The 24,787-nt window shown below is 37.5% G+C and overlaps 1 protein-coding gene across 1 annotated transcript; it reads right to left on the bottom strand.

Moving 5' to 3' along the window:
- Positions 1-1,767: 1,767 nt before the first annotated feature.
- On the bottom strand, positions 1,768-24,713 carry TEN1 (TEN1 subunit of CST complex). Its single transcript, XM_031965845.1, has 4 exons — positions 24,569-24,713; positions 10,627-10,725; positions 9,601-9,758; positions 1,768-2,323 (listed from the first exon to the last, which is right to left on the bottom strand). Exons 2-4 carry the CDS (start codon positions 10,713-10,715, stop codon positions 2,157-2,159), a joined length of 414 nt encoding a protein of 137 aa, XP_031821705.1. The 5' UTR covers positions 10,716-10,725; positions 24,569-24,713; the 3' UTR covers positions 1,768-2,156.
- Positions 24,714-24,787: the final 74 nt, after the last annotated feature.

Below are 24,787 nucleotides of genomic sequence, written 5' to 3'. Positions count from 1 at the left end.
TAGCACATCAGTTGGACATGACTCTTCAACACTGAGGTGATTCAGGCCAATTCCAATAAACTTGTGATGGAGAGCCATCTGCATCCAGAAAGAGGGCTGTCGGGACTGAATATGGATCACAACATGATATTTTCACCTTTTTAAATTATTGTTCATTTGCTTCTTGTTTTCATTTTCTTTCCTTTTTGATCTGATTTTTCTTGCATAGCATGATAAATGTAGAAATATATATATAGAAGAATTGCACATGTTTAACATATTAGATTACTTACTGTCTAAGGAAGGGATTGGAGAAAGGGAGGGAAAAAAATTTGGAACACAAAGTTTTGCAAGGATGAATGTTGAAAACTACCTAGGTATATGTTTCAAAAATAAAAAGCTAAAAAAAAAAATGAGCATATTAGTGACATGAAGCACCCAATTTTTCTTTTTTCCTATCTTCTTCCTTCTTTACTAAATTCTTTTGGAACTTAGCCTGCTTCAACTGACATCATAATTACAAAAAAACTTGCCCCTTGCCTTGGAGATGAGTCTGAACCTGAAAATTCTTTTGAGACACCTTATGACACTGACATGGAACCCCAACTTTTGGGGGGTGAACTTTGAACCCAATCAAGAATCTCCATGAATAAAGGGAAAGGGGATCAATTTGACTACCTCTGCCATTTCTTCTTTCTCCCTTAATGAATCTGATGAGATGATTACAAGAACCTCTGCCCAGAGAGCAGTTCCATGCACAGTTGCTCTGGTCTCTTGGGACCTGAGAAAGTCCTGGCTGATTTTCAGTGACTGAGACCCCCACAAATTTAATGAATCTGGGGGCTGCAAGAGCCCCCTCCCTTTGCTGTGGACTTCCAGGCCAGAATGCAGTGGGGGAGAGGTAGATTTCTCCCTCCCTAGTAACCCCAATCCCAAGCGCAGAAAATGGTGATCTTAGGAATTCTTCGATTTCATTCCCTAGCCTTTCTGGGCACAAGTCAGAGAAGAGAATTCCTGGGAGTTATGTTCCGGATAATTCCAAGTTTGAAAATCCCCAAATTTGAAAATTCCTGTATTTTGAAGATCCCAGAGGGAGAATTCCTCAACAGAATGCTCCACAGAGAAAGTTAAGGACCATTAACATGGTTTCTGCATCATTCAGGGGGTTATCAGATTTACATTTACCTCACTATGTACTGCATATGTTTTCTTTTTAGTCTCTACTGAGGTTTGGGAATGGGAAATGGGGATGTTATAATAATAATAGTAATAATCAGTGCTTTCATAATAGTATTTTATATTAGTAATAAGTGTTTTTGCTGAGTTGTTGTGACACTGCAAGTCTGAAGTGAATGAGAAACATCTGTTTATCAGCCCCATAGTCTCTGATAGTCTGAGAGATTTGAACAGACCAAGCAAGTTTCTTATGTTTCTGTATTTGTTCATGAGCTCCTTGATTCTTTGAAGCTTATGTCTTTTCCAGAGTGAGTCAAATAAAGGTTCTCCTATACCAATCTGATAGAAATAACCATATAAACTCTAGTTGAGCCAGATGCATAATCATCTTTTTCCTGTCCTGCTTTGTATATGGAAATGCTCATTGCATTTGTAAAATTGTGTAAAATTCACAATAAATTACTGTTAAATCTAAGCTTTATTTAAGAAATTTCCCTGGAGTATTTTCTCTGAAGGTAGAAGCAGTGATCAGATTTAAAAACTTACCCTCTTGGGGTCAAGGCCCCCAAGGATACAAATGGGAAGAATTCGGCCACAGATCACACACAGGAAAAAAACAAAAAAAACCTAATTTTATTACTATTATTAAATATCCAGCTCTGTAGAAAAAAAAAGTTGCTTTCATAAACATCCCGCTGTCCATATCAACAACAACAACAAAAAATGGTGTCTGGGAAAACAAGTAGGTTCTTGGGGGAAAGAAGTACTTGGGCACTTACAACTCTGTTTTCACACTAATATGATGGAAAGAAACATAACTGTTGGAGTGACAGTATCTGTTCTCCCAGACCTCTGGAGCCGGATGCTGCCCCTTCTGGTGATTCCTTCCAGTATTAAATAAGGGAGTTGATCTTCTTGGGACACAGCATAAGGGACAGGGGCCAAACTAACCCCTTGGCTCTGGGCAAACACCAACTAATCTGTTATCAGGCCATACAAGGTTAGGAGTCGTTCTTGCTCTCCTGCCCATGTCCTTGGCTCCCCTTCCCTTGTTGATGGTCCCTCTCCTGGTGATACTTCCTCTGCTTCTGGATGGCTTGTTCTAACAAAGGCAGGTTTATCCCCTCCACACAGGTCAGCACACGAGCTTTTACCATGGAAACTGTATCTGAAAGACACAGACAGCAACACGAATGGCTTTGGAGTGCAGGAGCCATCATTACATCCTGGCAGCTTCCTACCTTGACCAATATCCCGCATCTTAGCAGCAGGGGGAAGAGGGGAGGGGAGAAATCAATAGCATATAGGATGCTAAAATAACCTAAAGATCCTTTATCCTCAAATTAAAAGTTGAGATCTGCAGGCAGGATAAGACAATGGGGAAGGGGGGGGGTGTTTTGGGAAAGAAAGGGTAACTTGAGGACTTTGGGGCATAAGGTTATCCCTGCTCCCCCCCTCCTCAGGCTACTATTTACTTCTAGTATCTCTCCTCTCCCATTTCAGGAACCCTGAGGGAGGTGACTCAAGGACCCTCCTGAATCTGGGGGGAACTTCTTGTGATTCACTCAGATCTGGGTAACAGAAGACACAAAGGATGTGTCAGTGGTCTCAAGGGGGTTCCATGACTTGTTTCTTGGGTACTCTCAGATCTCACTGTATTGTTTATTTGGTAGGAGGGATTGTAGCATCCACTCCTCTCCCAATCTGCCTAATGTTTGAGCTTATCTAAGGGCTTTTCTATACTTCTTAATGTGTACTTTGGACCTGAGTGATTAAATTTACATTTGGTCTTTGAACTCTAACACCTCACTATGTACTGGATGCCTGTTTTCTTTTAGTCTTTGCTAAGGTTTAAGGATAGGAAATGGGGGTAGAAAATAATAATAATCACTCATATTTAATATCTGTTAGTTTACAACTCATGGCAAACTAACTTACAACAACCTCGGGCTAAAAGCAGTGTATTACTATCATTTCCATTTGACAGATGGGGAAACAGTCTCAGAGAATTGGAGTGATTTACCATCATCACAAAGCTAGCAACAAATGAGAATTGAACTGAAGCTTTCTGACCCCAGGTTCAAAACTCTTCCTTTGCACTAGCATTATCCTGCCTTTCCAAGAATGATAACTTTCTTCTCTAAGTAAGAGACTCAAGTTGTCTGCTGACAAACACTTCCTATCTAATTCAAACTATATAAGGAAAAAAATATTCCAAAGCAGAAGAAAAATGGAAGCTGTGTGAAGAGTTATGTGGGTGGACTGTTAGATTTTTTTTTCTTTTTTTGTGTTTTTAATATTTATTTTTGTTACATTTGAGTTCCAAGATGTTCCCTTCCCTCCCTCCCAACCCCGCAGTTCCAGAGCTTGAATTTAGAACAACCCCTGCTACTACTCAAGGTGAACAGCAACTGCTCCAAACACAATATTATACAAATGTATATATCCAAGATTTCCAAACAAATAATATAGGGGTTGGTTATTTATCAGCTTTGACTAAAAAACTCCTTTAGCATGGCATTGTGGAACTCCACGGTTTACAAAGCCTAACACTACTGTGTTACTGTTCTCATGGAGGCATCTAAAAATGTCCAGTTGAATTGTCATTAAAAAGGGTAGGAAATTGAAAATTAGGACACCTAAGTTTTGATCGTGGCCACTAGGTGGTGCAGTGTACAGAGGGCTGGGCCTTGGAGCCAGGAGTTTAAAACGGATTCAGACACTAGCTGTGGGACCCTGGGAGGTCATTTAACTGTTTGTCTCAGTTTCCCCATCTGCAAAACGAACTGGAGAAGAAAATGGCAAACCACTCCAGTATCTCTGCCAAGAAAACCCCAGGTGGGGTCACGAAAACATGACTAAAACAGCCGAACAAATTTTGATCCCAATTTTTCTACTAATTAGACATATGACCATGAACAAGGATAATGATTCATGAAAGTGTATGAGGAAAACCCAAGACTTGCCTCCCCGCTGTCCTGAGCCTCGGGGAGAACAAATGAAATGTTCATTTGAATATTTTAGGTGTTTAAAGCAGGCCACTGAACCTTTCCCTTGATGTCCCAAATCCCTATCCTGTGAGTAGCATGGCCTATAAAGACCTTTCAAAAGGCTCTTATTGAGGTGGTTATTTCTTAATCATCATCATTTTGGTCTCATTTTAAACAATTATGTGCAAAAGGAGTCACTGACTCCAAATGTTTATTAAATTAGCAGCTAGTTTTATTGCTTCTATAAATTCCTGAGACCAACCTAATAGGATTATATTCTTTTTAATCTCAAGCACCTTGAAAATTAGCTCATAAATGTGTGTGTATAAACATATATATAAATATATATGTATATATACACACACACACACATATATATATGTATATATACACACACATACTATATATATATATATATATATATATATATATATACACCTATATATGTACACATATACCCTATTCAGATTGATTACAGCTTTTACTGCCAGTGGAGGAAAGATGGGATATTGGAGACTAACAAATGCAAAAAAAAAAAAAAAAAAAAAAAGACATGAATAAAAACATTGTTAAAATGCAGAGTAAAAAACAAAAAATAAGGACACAATGGGATGCAAATTGTGATACTTATTAAATTTATATAGGTGTGTACATTTTTTATATGCATATATATATATCACATCTTTTTTAATTTGTATAGAACAGAATTTCAGTTTTTTATATAATCTTACTATATATTGAAATGTTTACATTTGTTGCTGATTATTTATCTTAATAAAAAAATTGAAAATAACAAATCCACTACTTAAAAAATTGTTAAGTACTTGTTCTGAGGTTGCTATAGCTATGATTCTAAGCATGCAATCACATTCAATAAAAAAAAAAAAACATTAAATGCATAAGCTGAAAAAAATAAAATTAGGTTACCACAGATTGCTATAATTCCTTCCATCTCACATTCTGTTTTTCCAATTCAAAGGTTGCCTCTCCCTATAGGTGACAGGCCATGTGAATCTAGCTGGGGGATGAAGTGAGGTATTCAAGAAGATACTTTACAGATTGATGGATTGTAGGGAAGTGACTGATTTCAAGTGACATGATAAAGGAAAAGGTATTTGAAGTTTGAAACAGTAAAATTTCTGGTTTCCCATTCTAGTCCTCTCTTAGTACTTTACTAAATACACTATTAGTACCATTAGACTGTGAACTCTTTGCAAGCAAGGACTGTTTTTTGCCTTTCTTTATAGTACCATGCCTGGTACACAGTAGATGCTTAATAAATGCTTATTGCCTAACTGACTGACCAACAGACATGGCTTCCCATTCTGTGTCATTCTGGGATGTTTTCTGAGCTGGGAATTATCAGCAACTCCATGCTAAAAATGTGTGGGGCAAAAAGCCCTGAATTTGGAATAAAAAGATCTGCATGTGAATCTTGTTATTTGTAAGTTATTTCCACTCTCTGCAATTCAATTCACAGAATAGAATTTGACAGTTGGAAGGGACCCTAATAGCCATCTGGTCTAACCCATGTATGAAAGGAATGCCCATTACAACTTAAGAGACAAGTGATTGTCCTTCCTCAGTTTAAAGACCTTCATTAAGGGGACCCCTCCACAGCTCTTAAATCAGCCCATCCCACTTCTGCTACAAAGTTTAACTGCTACAAAGTTTTCCCCAACACCACAGTTTTCTCTTAAATAAAATAAGGAGGGCCTGAAGCAATATGGGCTTCAAAATCCTTTGAGATTAAGCCTAGCCTTTTTCCTTCACATGGAAATTGCAGCCAGCTAGCATAAGTCCCGGGGATGAGCTGACCCAGTTCCTGCAATGCATGTTGCTTTGAAACTCAAGAATGTGTTACTACCTGGTAAGTGGGGCACCTGTCACATATAAGTACCATTCTATGGTAACCTGAGGAGCAATCTACATACTACATAAAGTTGTCCTTTTGAGCAATAGGAAAAACTAAACCAAATCGAGAAACTGCATGGCCCTAAATGGCCTATATTGGTTATCTACGTGGGGAGGAAACTTGATGTACTGAAAAGATAACTAGATTTTCAATCTAAGGAGGACGACAAGTCATAACTTTTTTTTACTAGCTGTTGCTATTATCATCTCTATTTTGTTGTTTCCCAGTCATTTTTCAGTTATGTCTGACTCTTCATGACTCCATTTGGGGTTTTCTTGGCAAAGATACTAGAATAGCTTATCATTTCCTTTTCCAGTTCATTTTACAGATGAGAAAACTGAGTCACACAATTTTAAGCGACTTGCCCAAGATCACAATGCTAGTAAGTGTCTGAGGTCACATTTGAACTCAGGTCCCTAAGGGTGGCACTCTATCCACTGTATCACTTAGCTGCCTTATTTCCATTTTACAGATGGGAAAAACGAAGGATGACAGAGGTTAACTGACTTGCTCAGAGTCACAAAGCTATTAAGTGTGTGAAGCAGGATTTGAACTCAGGTTTTCATGCTTCCAAGTCCAGCCCTCTGTCCACTTTCCATTTAGTTCACTTTAGGAAAGATTTAGGATCTATGTTCTAGTCATGGACTTCCTTACTTAGGAGCTATGTGACTGGACCATACCATTGTGGAAGCATACTAAAAATCTCCTTCTTAGTTTATCTAGAATTATTAAGAAATGCTCTCTCTCTGCTCTAAAAAATCCTCCTCAAAATCCTTGAAAAATGAATAATAAATTTGAGGACAAAATGTTTCTCTTGGGGAAATGGATTAAGGGTGATAACCAAGCTTAACCCTGTTTTTTGTTTTCTTCATAGCCTTCCCATCTGAAGAGTGTCCAATAGAAAAAGGAAGAAGGATCAAGAAACCAATGAAAGGAATGAGGTCTTTTTGATTATTCCAGGAGGAAGTGATCTGGTTTCTCAATTATTCTTGAATATTAACCCAGACTGTGTTTTAACATATCTTTTTCAATATGTAATAATAAATGTCACCTAAAATTATCTTGGGGAAAAGAGCCATCTGGCTCTCTCTCCTTCCACAAGACAGAAATGTCTGAATATTAGTTTAACATTAAATTATATTATCCAAATACTTGAACCTAAAACTACAAAGTACAATGTTAGTGTTAATGTTCTTTCTTTGACACCAAAAATAACTGATATTATTTGGAGAAATAATGCATGCAAAGAACTTTGCATTATTATACTCATTATCTTATACACCCAATAATCTCATAAAGTAAATGCTTACAAGTATTACTAATCCCATTTTATAGATGATGTTGTACCATGACATTCTGCCTTCCAAGTTATTCTTAACACTGATCAAATGAACAAGATGTTTGCTAAATTCTCTTGGAAGTCTGCTTTCCTATATATCTACCTTAGTCTAGTGGGAAGAGAACAAGGGAAAAACCCAAGTGTCTTCATTCTTACACTATTAATACTGATGGTTTGTGTCAGAATTTCTGAAGCTTTTCCATTTTTGTGTTTTCTTGGGAATTTTGGTTTTAATGAATTTATCATTATGTCTCCTTTCTCTCTCTCTCTAATGGCTTGTGGGAAAACCCTCTTCCCCCAATTTAAATTGTACCAAAATTTCAAGAGAGAGCCTCTTCTGTGCAAAGAGAAAAAAAAAAGAAAATTTATCTAGTGTAAAAAAAGGTAGATATATAGGAAAGCAGACTTCCAAGAGAATTCCTCATATTGGCTATTTTTGATCACTGAAGTATATTTCATGATACTGATATCTGACTGCTTTAGTCAAGCAATAGCACTGACTTTGCTTCTGGCCTTCAGCTACCACAGAAAATCCTGGTTCTAGTTCCAATGATCTTGTGACGAAGAGAGCCATCTACACCCAGAGAGAAGACTGTGGGAACTGAGTATGGACCACAACAGAGCATTTTCACTCTTTTTGTTGTTGTTTGCTTGCATTTTATTTTCTTTCTCTTTTTTTACCCAGTTTGATTGAATTTTTCTCATGCAGCAAGCTAATTGTATAAAAATGTATGCATACATTGGATTTAACATATATTTCTACTATGTTTAATATTTATTGGACTACTTGCCATCTAGGGGAGGGGGTGGGGGGAAAAGGGGAAATTAGAGTATTCCGATTTTTTGAATTTTTTTTCCCCAAGGTTTTGCAAGGATTAATATTGAAGAATTATTCATGGATATGTTTTTTAAAAAAACAAAAAGCTTTAATAAAAAAAAATAAAAATAGCCTATAAGCAAAAAAAAAAAAAAAAAAAAAAGTAAAATAAAATGAGAATATTGGCGAAAAAAGAAAAGAAAATCCTGGTCCTTTTTCACTCTCCCTGCCTGCTCTCTAAACAGTATCTTTTACAATTAAAATGTTTTTTCAATTAAAAGTAAAAATCTGAGATCTCAAAGAACAGATCTCAGAAAGGACTATTCCCCCTCTCCCCCCTTTCTCTCCACTGACTAGCCAAAGCTTTGCAAGGCAGGAACCATTTGTGTGCCTTCATGTTTGTATGCATTTTTCCTCTTCTCTGATCACCAAGGCCACCAAGCATATGATCTTTAAAATTTCACTCTAATTTGTTGTCTCTCCCACCCTTCCTCTGAAGAACCCACAGGAGGTCACCTGGAGTCCTCTGATCTCACTGGGAACATGTTGTGCATATGATTGGCATACAGAACAAGATCAAGGTAACACTTGAGGGCAGTACTCCAAAGCTTGAGATTATTTCATCTTTGCAAAAGGTCATTTTCCCTTATCCCTATCCTTGCTAAAAGTCAGCTGCAGAAGTTGGGCATCTGTAAGCTTGAAGACTTAAATAGGATTATAAATTAATTTAAAAGCCATTTCAATTTAATTAAACTCTTGACTTTGGTCGTATTCTGGGCGTATGTTCTTTCCCTCCTCCACCTAGTTGAAAAGCAGTATGCCAAAGGGTGAGATGACGTAAAGCGGTCAGGGGCAGAGTCCTACTTATTGCTGATGAAATCAGATCCTCAGTGCATCCCTGGAATGTCAAAGTCCTCAGAAACCACCATTACCCTAGTTTCTCCACGGGAGAAGGAGCAAAGTCCTAGGAACTAGCAAACAAACAAGTGGAGGTTCCTTTTTCTGACCACTGTTATTCTCAATTCCTGTAAAATGCCCGAAGCTTTTCTATTCCTTACACCCCCACTGCCACCTCCATTCCCCTCTTCCACCTTCTCTCCTTGCCTTATTTCTCCCCTTCCCTGGACTCTCTCCCCCTAACTCTCCATCCCTTTCCTTCTCTTCCCACCCTCTGCACAATTTCCTTTCCTTGCTTCTAACTCGAGACCTTGGGGACACCTTCAAGCCCCACCTGAGAGCCAGCACTTTGTCCACCATCACATGAGGGAGTCTCCGAGCTCTAAGGCTGCCTCGGCTCCCAGAAAACTCTGAGCTAGGGTTGGGCCCCAGTTAGTGCAGGCTCCTCGGAGGATCCCAGAGTGCCCCTCCCAACGCCAGTGCTCACCATCGCTCCGGTCGTACTCCCCCAGCACCATGTACAGGGAGCCTGGCTGAGCTTGGAACGGCTCCACCAGCTTGGTGCAGACATGGACCCGATGCTGGACCGATTCATGCTGAGCCACCAAAGTCACTCTGGACCGAACCATATCATAACACTGGAACCTGAAATTTAGTGAAAGGAAATTTTGTTACCACCTTCCTCAGGGCCCCTTATCAGCTGCACAGAGACATTCTTTTTTTTTTTTTTCAAGTCTTGAATTCTTTTTTATTTTTTTAATTATTAAAGCTTTTTTATTTTCAAAACATATACATGGATAATTTTTCAACATTGATCCTTGCGTAGCCTTGTGTTTCAAATTCCCCCCCCCTTCCTTCTCCCTCTCCCCTAGATGGCAAGTAATCCAATATATGTTATACACAATTTGTGTAAAATATATGTTAAATCTAATATATATAAACATATTTGTACAATGCTCTTGCTGCACAAGAAAGATCAGATTGAAAAGGAAAGAAAATGAGAAAGAAAACAAAATGCAAGCAAACAACAACAAAAAGAGTGAGAATGCTATGTTGTGATCCACACTCAGTTCCCACAGTCCTCTCTCTGGGTGTAGATGGCTCTCTCCATCACAAGATCATTGGAACTGGTCTCAATCATCTCATTGTTGGAAAGAGTCAAGTTCATCAGAATTGATCATTGTAGAATACTGATGTTGTCGTGTACAACGATCTCCTGGTTCTGCTCATTTCACTTAGCATCAGTTCATGTAATTCTCTCCAAGCTTCTCTGTATTCATCCTGCTGGTTGTTTCTTACAGAACAGTAATATTCCATAACATTCATATACCACAATTTACCCAACCATTCTCCAGTTGATGAGCATCCACTCAGTTTCCAGTTTCTTGCCATTACAAAGAGGGCTGCCACAAACATTTTTGTACATGTGGGTCCCTTTCCTTCCTTTAAGATCTCATAGAGACATTCTTAAAAAAAAAAATTGCACAGAAGGAAAGGCAAGAACCATACTCACCTGCCAAATGTTCTCACAGTTTCTCCTTCTGGGACTGCACCAGCACTGATCTCCCAAGGAAAGTAATAGATTCCCGCTCTGGGGAGCATCCTTTAGCTCCTGTAACCATATAGGTTTTGAAGAACCCAGTTAATTTGAAGGAAACACAAGATACAATGCTGTAAAAGCCTAAGACTTACAAATACAGCCAAGAGAGAATGAATTTTAGACACTTGGAGCCCTCCCCAACTTCTCTTTTGGTGTTTGCTCAGTCTATTTAATGAAATTCAATGAGCACTTATTGAGCACCACTATATGCCAAATACAACTAGAAGGGTCTGGAATTGGGAGATCTCCAGCCTCAGACACTTACTAGCTGTATGATTCTGGACAAGTCAAAAAAAAAAAAAAATATACTGTTTGCCTTAGCTTCCTCATGAGTAAAATGAACTAGAGAAGGAAATGGCAAGTCGCTTCACTATCTTTGCCCAGAAAACGTCAAATGGGGTCACAAAGAATCAGACCCAACTGAAATGACTGTACAACAAATACACCAACCAGTCTGACAGAAAAAGAGAACCAGTTTCAGAACCGGGAAAACATGGTTCAAGTTCTACCTTGCCTCTGACATGTAAAGGCTATGTGATCATGGACAAATCATTTAACTTACCAGTTCTTAACTCTGAAAAATAAAATAACCAATAAAAATTATAACAACAACAACATTAAAAATAGTTTACATTTGCATAGTGCTTTCCCCAGTGCCAGGCATTGTACTAAGAGTTTTATAAATTATCATCTAATTTGATCCTCACAACAACCCTGAGAGACAGGTGTTACAATTATCCCCATTTTACAGATGAGGAAATAGAGGCAAACAGAGATTGAGTGCCTTGCTCAAAGTGACACAACTAGTAAGTGGCTGAGTCTGTATTTAAATACAGATCTTTCTGACTCTAGACCTAGCACTCTCTCCACTATAGGATCTCATTCAAATGAAGTGGATGAAGAATATCAAATTAGTTACTTTGGCTGGAACACAGGCCATAGGTACGAAGGGGGATGATGTGTCATTAGGCTGAGCCAGTTTATGAAAGGCTTAAAAAAACAAAAAAGAAGAATGTGTATTTGATTCTAGAGATAATAAACTTCCTGGGAATGGAGGTGGGGACAGAATGACAGGTCAGAACTATGTTTTACAAACATTAGCTATTTGGAATCTGGATTGAGACAAGACAGATAAGAGGTAAAAAAGGGCTTGAGCTGGAAGGCTGGCTGTGTGAGCAGAGAAAGGGGGACCAAATAGGAGACATATTATGGAGACACGATCCACAAAATGTGGCAATTGATTTGAGTCATAAGATGCTAGATTTAGGGCTCAAAGGAACTTGAAAGATCATCTAGTCTAATCCTCTCATTATATAGATGAGGAAACAAATTCAAGAGATTAAGTGACTGACTAAAAGTATCTGTCGGTCTGTCTGTCTCCCCCTTTCTCTTCTCTTGTTTCTATCTCTTTCATACACACACACACACAGGGGTAGTGGTAGGAACTGATACAGGATGGGGGAATGGGAGGTGACTGAGAAAGAATCAGTCCAGGATGGCTTCTAGAGATATAAAACCTGGCTGACTGGAAGGATGGTTGTGCCCTTGTCATAAATATAGCAAAGTCAGGAAGTAGCTGAAGCTTTCTAAATCACATCAAGTTCTTGGTCTTATGAGTTATTTCCAACACTCCTTACCCTCATTTTTCAAACCAAGCTATCTACTGTCTCAAGCCTGGGTCACCATCGATCCAAGGAGTAATATTTTACTACCAGAACAAGGGTTGGGACCTTCAGGTCATCCATCACCTGTAACTGTTCTGTGTTGCAGAAACCAGCTCTCCTATTGTTCTCTCACCTTTGTCCCCTTTGTTTTGTTTCATTTTCAACAAGTATTTTTAGGATGCCTTTGTGTAAGAGTTCAAATTCTGGCAAAACTTAACTTCCCTGGGCCTAGAAACATTTTCCCACCTGTGAAATGAGGGAGTTGGAGGTGGTTCCCGGAAGAAGTTTCTCAAAATAATGATCCCAAGATAAAAGTATTCCCAATCCCTTCTTTTCTCAGAAGCTCATAGGATAATAGCTGAGGGCTATTAAGTATTATTGGTCTAATGCTCTCATTTTACAAATAAAGAAATGGAGCCTAGAAAAGCTATGATTTTTTTAAGGTTACCCAATCTCAATAACTAAGCCAGGGTTCAAACCCAGATCCTCTGACGCTCAAATCAGAATTCTCTCTACCCTACTGCCTCCTCTTATTTTATTAAGAAAATAATTGAGGCCATCAACCATGAGCTCTCTCCTCTTCCCTATCCATACCTCCAAATGCTTACATACATTTTTTCAACCTCTCCTGTGCTCCAGTCTTCAAGGAAGAGGTTATCTTTCTCTTTGTCAAGGCTATTCCTCCTCAAGCTTGTCTTTGATTCCATCCCCTCCTGTTTCCTCTTAGATTTTTGGCCAACAATCATTCCTTTCCCCTTTCTTATCTTCAATTCCTTCCATACTGGTTCCTTTCTTGTTTCTTACATAAAAATACCCAAGTCTCTCCTGTCCTTAAAAATCTTGCCTATCAATTAGAGAATGGCTAAACAAGCTGTAGTATATGATTGTGATGGAATATTATTGTACTATAAGACATGACAAATAGGATGATTTTAGGGGGAAAAAAAACCTGGAAAGACTTCTATAAATTGATGCAAAGTGAACAGAATCAGTAGAACATTGTACATAGAAACAGCAATATTGTACAATGAAGAACTGTGAATAATTTAGTGATTCTCAGCAATATAATGATCTAAGACAATCCCAAAGAATTGACAGAGCATACTATTTATCTGCAGACAAAAAAAAAAAAAACAGATATTGTTTGAATATAGGCTGAAACATGTTATTTTTCACTCTGTCTTTCATTCTTGTTCATTTATTTGAGTCTTCTTATAGGAAATGACTAAGATGGAAATACTTTACATGATAGCATATGGGTAACCTAAAAAAAAAAAAAAACATCCAAAACAAATTTTCCTGGGATCTGCATTCTCTTCAAATGATGATCCTTTAACTTTTTCCTCTAACTTTTTCACTGCCAAACTCCTAGGAAGGTTTGGCTCCTAAGAAGGAAAGAAGTCTCTGTCTCTATTATCCCACCACCTCACCACTCGGAGGATCTAGCTTCCTACCCTACCATTCTCTTGAAATTGTCTTTTCCAAGATTACCAGTGGTCTCTCCACTGCTAAATTCATGGCCTTTTGTCAGTTTTCAACCTCCCTGATTTCCCTGAAGCTTTTGATTCTAGTGATTAACTAATCACTTCTCTCCTCAATTTTCTCTCCCATTTTTGATTCCCCAACACTGTTATCTTTTAATTCTGATTTATTCTACCTCTGCACTCTTATCTGTTCCTTCTTTTCAGCCTCAGCACTGCCACCGTTCTTCATCATCTGTGACCCAAACTATTAGAACGAAGACATCTCTTCTTCTTACAGTTAGTCTTCCATAAAATTGCTTGATATTTTAAGCCCTCCATAATCTGACCCCAAACCTACCTTTCTGACTTATTTCACGTTCTTCCCTCAGTAAATCTTTTCAGATTCTCCACTCTCTTTCTTTATAAATAAGCTCTCCTAATACTTATTTCTGACCTAATCTCTGGAAGGTGCTCATATTTATTACAGGAGCAGACATATTGGCTTAATTGTTATTCTTTGCCCCAAGGGGCAGTTGTGAGAGAGAAAAGGTGTCTCTCTTCCCCCTTACCACAGTGACTTGTAAGACAAAAAGGATCAATAAAATGTATTATTTAAAAAATTATCACTTAGACTTGCTTAGACATTGTGAGAATCTAAATTCTACCCTCAGAGTTGCGAATTAGTCTAATCATTCTAGAAAACAATTTGGAATTAAGTTTAACAAAAAAAAAAATGCTCTTTGATTCATAAATACTATTACTAGTCATATACCACAATGAGATCAAAGATAGAAAGATCCCACATATTGCAAAACATATATAGAGAAATTTTTTGTAGTTGCAATGAACTGGAAACAAAGTAGTCACCAATCAATTGGAAATCGCTAAACAAATTGTAGTACATAATGGTAATGAAATATTATTGCTTTGTAAGACACTATGAATTTAGAGAAATGAGAAAACTTATATGAATTGATGTAAGATTCACTAAAAAAAAACAGAAAACGAAAAACCCAGTGATAACAAGGTAAATGGAAAAAAGAACAAAAACCCCAGACTAAATGATGTCTAATTATAACGAACAAATTTGGCCTCAAAGAAGAGACAAGAAAATTCACCTCCTTCTGGGAATGTGCTTCCAGCTCCAACCATGAGCCAATTTATACTTTGGAAACTGACCAACACTACAAATATGGACTTGATTTATTATTTTGTTGATTGTCTAGTGATGGAAAGTGTTGGGGGAAATATAAGTAATTCATTTTAAGCTTTGAGAAAATTTTGTATATAAATTTATTGTGTATAAATATAAAATGCTTTTCTTCCTTCCCTTCTTTGCAAAGATGCTGAGTGAAATGAGCAGAACCAGGAAATCAATGTACATAGCAACACGATTATATGATGATCAATTCTGATGGACAAGGCTCTTTTCAACAATGAGGGGATACAGACCAGTTCTAGTGATCTTGTGATGAAGAGAGCCATCTACACCCAGAGAGAGGGCTGTGAGTACTGAATGTGGTTCACAATATAATGTTTTTATTCTTTTTGTTGTGGTTTGCTTGAATTTTATTTTCTTTCTCTCTCTTTTTTTTTTTAACTTTTTGATCTGATCTGATTTTTCTTGTGCAACAAGATAATTGTATAAATATATTGGATTTAACATATATTTTTGCCATGTTTAACATATATATTGGATTACATGTCATCTAAGGGAGTGGGTAGGGGGAAGAGGGAAAAATTGGAACAGAAAGTTTTTCAATGGTCAATGTTGGAAAAATTATCCTTGCATATGTTTTGAAAATAAAAAACTTCAATAAACAAGTAAAAAAAAAAAAAAAAAGAATTCCCACCCCATCCAAAAAAACACAAACAAAATTATGCTCCTTCAAGGCATGGTATCCCTAGGGACCAACATAATAATAGGTGACATTTAAATGGTTGGTTGTAATCCCACATTCTTGATGAAGACCAAAAGGACTACACTATGTTAGGGTCATGTTAACTAGAAATGCCCTGTCACAAGTCGGATAAGATTCTGAAGATCCCTGGCAGGATAAGATAGCAGACACTGAGGTCCTTTTTTGTACCAAACTGCCAAGCATTCTCACTCCACTGCAGAGCACAGCTCCCATGGCCTGGCCACATTGGTCAAATGCCAATTGTATACTTGACAAAAAGACTCTTAGGGAGAACTCACACAAGGCAAGAGTGCATGAGGAGGTGAGAAAGAATGATACAGGGACACTTTCAAGAGTTAGAATTGAATGTATGACATGGGAGACCCTGGCACAGGACCTCCCAGCATGGCGTGCCCTCATCAGAGAGGGTGCTGTGTTCTGTAAGCAAAGCAGAAGTGAATTAGTTCAGAAAAAAAAGCAAAATGCCCAAAGTTAGAGAATCTACCCCATTTAAATAATGCTTTAAGATTGGCAAAATGCTTTGTATATGCTACTTATACCTTCGTCCATGTCACTCCTGTGATCTGAAAAAATTTCATAAACTTTTTTGGCCCTACCTTTGTACTAAATTCTGCTTTTTTTCCCCCTTTCTCTTTAATGGAGTGTTTACAGTATCTTATTGCAAAATTTGGGTTATTTGTCACAGACTACATTATACAATACTATACATTGTATTTTATGCATTTCTGAGTTTCGAAACTGGCCTTCATGTATTGTCTGTGCTTTCTGCAAAATTCTCAAAAAATTCCCACTTAATTTCTTAGGCTGACCAAGATTTATCTAAACTTCAATGAGGAAAATCATTATGTGGAAGGGATAATTGTAACTCATTTGTCCTTATAACTTCTATTTGCTATTATTATCACAGGTATTCAAATACTGATCTTCCTTGCTCTGCATTGCAGTGATTACTTTGCCACTAAACTTATTACTGGTACACAGATAATTAAACATAAAGGAATTGGGTGAAAAGAATCACAAAAAGTATAGTGGGCCCACAAAGCAAGTAACACTGTATATTATGTCAGATTTGTTTCCAATGTATTGATTGGTTTTGCTGATTTTTTCCCTATTTTCTTTTTTTAAATGTTTTCATTACAAGGGTCGGTTCTCTGAGAAGAGAACGGGAATAGGTAGATGGAAAAATCCAAGCAATATAAAAACAAAAGGTAATAATAAAAATCACTTTAAGAAAGTTTTTAAAGTGCCTGTAGAATTTCCAAGGATAAACTATATTCACTTTTTTTTTTTTAATGGAAAGGAGTGGGGAATCAAGGAAGGCTTCACAAAAAAAGTATCAGAAACAGATTTGGGGAGAATATAACTGACTCCATTCTGTACTATATCTGTTATTTTCCCCCCTTTTTTCTGTGTGACACTGAATGTACTGAATAACTACTCCCTCCCCCCATTCACTTTACAATTACCAAAAAAAAAAAAAAAAAAAAAAAAAAAAAATCATAGTACTTTGAATAGTTGCAGGAACTCATCCATCGCTTTTTATCTTATTTAATAAAGTGCTTAGTAGAAGCTAATTAACTAATTGATTAATAAAAGAAATATTGCTCTCTTTGGTCCAGTGTAAATAACTATGCTAAAGATCTCACTAACAGTTCAAACATCTTTTTTCTTTTCTAAAAATGTACCTTTTTCTGTTTCCCAAAATTGCTTTGTGAATCTGACTCCTTGACCTATGTCATCAACTCATCCCTGGTGCAAATGGCATAGCCACGAGCTTGTCAGTTAACCTGTAATGCTCAATTGCCTTATCGATTGCCATTTTATAAAATGGGGATTTTGAAATGCAATGTTATAGTGGCTGGCTTCAAGTCAAGATTCTGAAATATTTGACCATAGAACTTCTCAGTGCTTTTTAAAATTTCTTTTATAAATTCTTTGTTAGAAGGAATTGCTCATTTGGAACTATGCCCAAAGGGTTATAAAACTGTGCATATGTTTTGATCCAGCAATGCCTCTACTGGGCCTGTATCCCAGGGAGATCATAAAAGAGGAAAAAGATCCTACATTTGCAAAAATGTAGCAGCTCTTTTTTGTGGTGGCAAAGAATTGAAAAATGAGCCCATTAATTGGGGAATGGCTGAAAAAGTTGGGGTATATGAAAATAATAGAATATTATTGTTCTATAAAAAATGATGAACAAGCTGACTATAGAAAGACCTGGAAAGATTTACATGAACTGATGCTCAATAAAACAAGCAGAATCAAGAATACATTGTACACAGTAACAGCAATGATCAGCTATGATAGACCTGGTTCTTCTCAGCTGTCAGTGATCCAAGGCAATCCCAATAAACTTTGGATGGAAAACACTATCTGCATCCTGAGAGAGAACTATGGAGAGTCAATGTTAATCAACATCCACTTTTTTCCCCCTTCTGTTTTTATTTTTCTCTCTCTTGTGGTTTCCCCTTTTTTTCTGATTTTTCTCTCAATATGATTCATAATGAAAATTGCAAAATAAATAAATAAATGTGCATGCATACTCCCTTTTCCCCCCCAAAAAAAGGAACTGTTCCCTAGGTAAGGAGAGGAATATACTAGGAGATAAAGGTGATATAAAATAAAATTAAAAAAAAACAAAATTTTTTTAAAAGGTCATATGAAGAATTCAGAAAAACATAAGAAACACAGTAACTAAAACTATCAACACAAGGACCATCAAAACAAAATAAAGCTGAATCGCTAAGTAAAAAAACTAGTAATGAACTCCAGGAACAGATTATGAAATAAATTGTGAAACTGAGGTAGTTAATGATTTTTGCTAACTACATTGATTTCCCAAGCTCCCCTACTATCCAGAGGAGCCCAAACTGACCTAGGAATCCGAAGCAAGACACAAACTGAGCATTCCTTAAGCTGACACAACAGCAACACAAGTACAGAACTTGCATTGTTCACTTGCTGAATCTGGAATTCCCCCTTCTTTGCCACAAAACCATGCAGAGTCCCGTCCCAGTGACCACACCGGATAGGGCCATGATACCCTTTGGAAAACAAGGCCAGCCCAGGGATAACCTGATAAGACCACCAGGCAGCTACCCCAACTCCCTGATTTGTGATTTTTGTCTTTATACTCCTGCTGCTTACACCTACCCCAAGCTCAGTTCTAACTGTGCTCCCATGCATACATGTCTACCTTCTTAGGAGGAATAAACCCATGGACACAATCTAACTCTGTCTTTCCTAGACCCAACTCTGAAATAGGCTGATAAAAATCCACCTCCCTACTTTTTTGAGGTGGGGATCTACTAAAATCTCACTTCCTACAGGAAGCCTTCCCCAAACCCTCTTAATTCCAGTACCTTCTCTCTGTTATTTCCTATTTTTCAGTATATAACTTACTTTGTATAGATTTTTTGGCAGGCTGTTTCCCCATTGTACTGTAAGCTCCCAGAGGGCAGGATGATCAGAATCTTTCTCAGATGTTACCAGAGGGCCATGTTTAATAGTAAGCCACCCAGTTAAGAAAGCATAGGTTTCCCTTTTTCAGGCCGCTGCTATTGAGGTCACCTCTAATACTAAATATGAGAAGTAGAATAAAGAGAATGTTGTTTTGGAAGACCATAAAGTCATTGATTTGCCTAGTTAACCTTAGAAAACATGGCTAAATCACTGGTCAAGGTAATTATAAAAAATCAAGGTAGAAATATATTTTTTAAAAAGCTTTTGTTCTATATGAGCAGGTAGGAAAATATAATTATAACATGTCTTTCAGAAAGGCATTCTTATCAACACAGGAAGACTGCATAGTGTGTATTGTTTTAGACAATAGTTGTGGTAAATTAAATTTTTGTAGATTGAATCAACAAAGGGCAAAGTGAAGAGCCCTCTAATGAAAATAACCATGCCCTGACTGGTTATTTTTTAAGTGTAAGAATCATATCTATCATAGGCAGGAAGAGAAGTTTAATGAAAAAAAAAATCCTGAATTAATTTCCCATTGTTCCTTGTCAAGGTCAGAAAGTGGGCATGGTAAAAAGAAATAGGTTGTTGTTGAGTCATTTTGTAGTGTCCAACTCTTCCCGGCCCCATTTGGGGTTTTCTTGGCAAAGACACTAGGGTGGTTTGTCATTTTCAGCTCCAGCACATTTTACAGATAAGGAAACTGAGGCAAACATTCTGGATTCTGGACCAACATGCTATCCACTAGGAAAGAGGATTATAATATTCTTATAAAAATTAGCTGACACAACCTTTGATCCAGTCATTAAAAACGCCCAGGAGAGTAAACAACTCACTTTTTTAATCTTCTTAACAGTACCCAGGCCAAATTCACATTACTAAAAATAAAGAGCATTTTAAGATTGCACAATTGCAAAATATCATCATCCAGCTTGTGCAGATGCCATCCAAAATAAAAGGGATATATGAGAGAGGGCAAAGGCTACTGCCCTAAGGAAGAAATGTAACATATATTCTACTCTGACTTGTTATACAGCTTTAACAATAAAATAATCATGATGACAACTGATATTTACCTAGGGAGAGAGACTGGGCTTGTGTTTTATTCCAGAAGTAAAAGGTAATTCTCTTCCAATGCAAGTCAGTGCTTCTCTGCAATGTATAATCTTAGTTACCAAAGCATTGAGAGGTCATGGGAAGTGTGTATTAGATAGGGCCCTGAACCCAGGTTTTCCCGATTCTAGAGGAAACCAGCTCTCTCTCCACTTTGTCAAGATGTCATTCAAGGGTATTAACACAGGTCTTTGAAGTCTGTCAAACAACATGTGCTGTCTTTGAAAACCCAGTAAATCCTCACTCTTTTTTAAAAAGTTCAGTTCCATAGATGTTTTAATAAAAGACAATTTTGTTTACTTGTAGGCCCTACTTGTCTAGTTATTCCTTTGTTTGGTCATTCAATAGGTTATTTATTAATTGCCTACATTGTGCAAAGCACTGGGCCAAGTGCTAAGGTAGAAAATTCTGTAAAGTTCTATCATACTTACCCAATCAGAGTTTAGAGTCCAGGAAGGGGACAATTATCAGTCATCATCATAACTGACATTTTACATAGTGCTTTAAAAGTTTGTAAAGCACTTTCCATCATATTTTATCACCTTTATAACAGCTCTGTAATATAAGTCCTAAAGACATATAAAATCTTAAAGATTTGATTTCATTAGCATAGGGAATTCCAGTTGGAGGAACTCGCTCTTCAATACAGATCAGCAACTCAGTAATTTAACATCTTAGAGAGTTTCCGGGAGTGGTATTATACTATAGTTCATCCTTTATTTGGAAGAGGACCAATAACATCACAGTGTTACCATAAATACTGAGAGGTCATGGGATTAAAACGCTAGTATGTTTCAGAAGCCTAACTTGAAGCCAGATCTTCCTACTTCTAAGGCCTGACACCATGACAATGCATTTCAAAATCCCCATTTTATACATAAGGAAATTGAGATTCAGAAGTTAACTGACAAATTCATAGTTTCTATAAGTACTAACCTTACAGGTACTATAAGGATGCTTAGGCTATATTTTATTTATTTATTTATTTTTAAATTATAACTTTTTATTGACAGAACCCGCGTTTGGGTAATTTTTTTTTTACACTTGCACTCACTTCTGTTCCGACTTTTCCCCTTCCTCCCTTCACCTCCTCTCCAAGATGGCAAGCAGTCCTATCATGTTGAATATGTCACTGTATTAGGCTATATTTTATAGAGAAGGAAACTAAGGTTCAAGGTAGTTAAGTGATTTACTTATAATCACACTAGTAAGTCAGAGACACATTCAAATTTAACTTGAATTCTAGTATGTTTACTACTACATAATTTATGTAGAACTCATTTGTTATTTGTCTTTTATAATTTACAATGTCATCTTTCTTGTTTTGACATAGCTTTCAACATCTCCTCCTCATTATCACAGCATCCTTATTATAATATCCATGGACTCTTTTTTTTTTCCCTATCATCAACCTTTCTATATTTGTAGCAACTGATACTGTTCACTCTATGTCTCTGTCTCTCTCTGTATCTGTCTCTTTCTCTCCCTCTCTGTAATCTTCTTTGTTGAAGCTCTCCTGTCTTAGCTTCCATAAACCTGCACTTTCCTCCTACTCTGAGAGAACAAGATTTTGATTTTTTTCCTAATTACATATAAAAACAATTTATAATCTCCATTAAAAATTTTTTGACCCCAAATTCTTTCCTCTTCCCTTTCCCTCCCCCCTTCCTAAGATGGCAAGCAATTTGATATATTATACCTGTGCAATCATTTAAAACATATTCCCATATTAGTACTGTTGTAAAAGAAAACATGGACAAAAAAAATGGAAAAAAATAGTGAAAAATAATTTGCTTTAATCTGCATCCTGACTCCATCAATTCTTTCTCTAGAAATAGATGGCATTTTCCCCCTTGAGGCAATTGGGGTTAAATGACTTGCCCAGGATCACACAGCTGGGAAGTCTGAGCCAGATTTGAACTCAAGTCTTCCTGACTTCAGGGGTGGTGCTCTATTCACTGCACCGCCTAGCTGCCCTGTAGACAGCATTTTTCATCATAAATCCTTCAAAATTGTCTTGGATCTTTGTATTACTGAGAATAGCAAAGATATTCAGTTGTTCAACAGTGTCAATGTTACCACGTACAATGTTCTCTTGGTTCTGCTAATATCACTCCGCATCAGTTCATATAAGTCTTTCCAGATTCTTCTGCTCATTTCTCTAATCAATACAGATCTAGAATATTTTTTTCAGGACTATTGATAGCTTTGATTTCTTCATCTGTCTATTTGTATCCTTTGACCATTTATTAATTGGGGAATGACTTGTATTCTTATAAATTTGATTCAGTTCTCTATATATTTGAAAAATGAGGTTTTTACTAGAAAAACTTGTAAAAATTATTGTCCAGCTTTCTGATTTTCTTTCTTATCTTAAATGCATTGGTTTTGTTTGTGCAGACCCATTTTTAATTTAATGTAAGCAAAATTATACATCTTTTAGACATGGCTCTTTCAACAATGAGATGATTCAGGCCAATTTCAATAGACTTGTGATGAAGAGCCATCTGCATCCAGAAAGAGGATAATTAACAACTATGTTGTTATCTACATACAGTCCCAACTGACTATATGTAAATAACAACATAGTTTTTTCACCTTTTTTGTTGTTGCTTCCTTGCTTTGTTTTCTCATTTTTTGCCTTTTTGATTTGATTTTTGATCCACATTCAGGCTCCACAATTCTCTCTCTGGGTGTGAATGGCATTTTCCATCACAAGTCTATTGGAAGTGACCTGAATCAACTCATTGTTGAAAAGAATCATATCCATTAAATTGATCATGGTATAATGTTGCTACTACTATGTACAATGATCTTATGGTTCTACTTACTTCATTTAGCATCAGTTCATGTAAATCTCTTTTTTTAAATTTTTTTTATTTTTTTTTTATTTTATTTTTTTTTTTATTTAATAGCCTTTTATTTACAGGATATATGCATGGGTAACTTTACAGGATTAACAATTGCCAAACCTCTTGTTCCATTTTTTCACCTCTTACCCCTCCCCCCACTCCCTCCCCCAGATGGCAGGATGACCAGTAGATGTTAAATATATTAAAATATAACTTAGATACACAATAAGTATATCATGTAAATCTCTTCAGGCCTCTCTAAAATCATCCTGCTGATCGTTTCTTATAGAATAAGAACTTATTCAGCCATTTCCCAACTGATGGGCATCCACTCAATTTCCAGTTTCTTATCACTACTGCTACAAACGTTTTTGCACATATAATTCCTTTTCCTTCTTTTATGACCTCTTTGGGGAAAAGCATACATTTATTATTATGCTATTTAAGATCCTCTAGAATCTGGCTAAAACCTACTTTTCCTGGCATTTTTTCATCTATTTCCATTCATGTACTGTGTACCTTTCAGCTAGACTTTTTGTCTTTTTTTTAAGGTTGATTGATTGTACTTTGTATTTCGACATTTCTCCTCCAGATTGAAACCTTCCTTATGACAAAAAAAAAAAAATAAGGAAAAACACACTGTATTTTTATTTTGGTAAATCTTTCCCAATTACATTTTAACCTGATCCCTTCAACACAGTTGAAGTCTGTATTTGACACTCGGGTTAGGAGTTGTCAATTCACCTCATTTTAAAGGTGTGCAAGTTTAGGACAGGGAAAATTAAGTGATTTGCAGCGTTGAGACTTGAACCACGACACATTTCAAAGTAAGTATTTTTCTACTGAACCAGTGTCCTAACTCCCTTTTAACTTCCTTCTCCAGGTCTTAGCACTGAGACGTATCAGTCAGACATTGAAACGTCAAATCAGTCTAAGGAGGGAGACGAGACGCAAACCCCGACGCAAATACATTATCCGTGCCCTTCCCTCATGCCCTTGGAGAGGGGGGAGATTGCGGATCTGCAAAGGCTTCTAGCAGAACATGTTACTAGGTCTGAGTCAAATAGGAACTGACAGGACATTCACAGAACCACTTATTTGTTAAACAAATGGCTCCCAGGCCAAAATTTCTTCCTCATTGCAAGAGCAGGGTAGCAAAGGATGCCAGGACCGCACCGCAAAGCCGCAGCGTCTCTTGCAGCAGGGGAACGTCGGCTTCTTCCCGACTTCCGGCCACGCCTCGTTCCTCGCACTTCCGGGCGCGGGGCGGGAGTGAGATTCCGAAGCGCAGGCGCGGAGTTTCTCCGTCCTCCCTTCCCCCCCCCCCCCCCCCCCCCCCCCCCGTTCCTCTCCCTCCCCACTCCGATATTCTCACCCACCTGGACCAAGGTTCCCACAGTCGTAGCTTCCGCGGTGGGAGTAGACGGAATTGTTCCCACGTGAACGCGAGCACATCACGTGACGGGAGCGAAGCCGTTCCTGGCGAGGGGCGGAAGGCAGGAGGAGGGAGGCAGGATGACGCTGTGCCGTGCGTCCGGGCCTGCGTGGCGGAGGCAAGATGGGAGGCTCTCTTTGCCTCGAGTCCCGCCCACAGTGCG

The sequence above is a fragment of the Sarcophilus harrisii genome, chromosome 4 (assembly GCF_902635505.1).
Source record: "Sarcophilus harrisii chromosome 4, mSarHar1.11, whole genome shotgun sequence".
NCBI classification, from domain to species: Eukaryota; Metazoa; Chordata; class Mammalia; order Dasyuromorphia; family Dasyuridae; genus Sarcophilus; species Sarcophilus harrisii.
The sequence above is the reverse complement of the archived record's forward strand: the minus strand, read 5'-3'. Positions and strand labels throughout refer to the sequence as shown.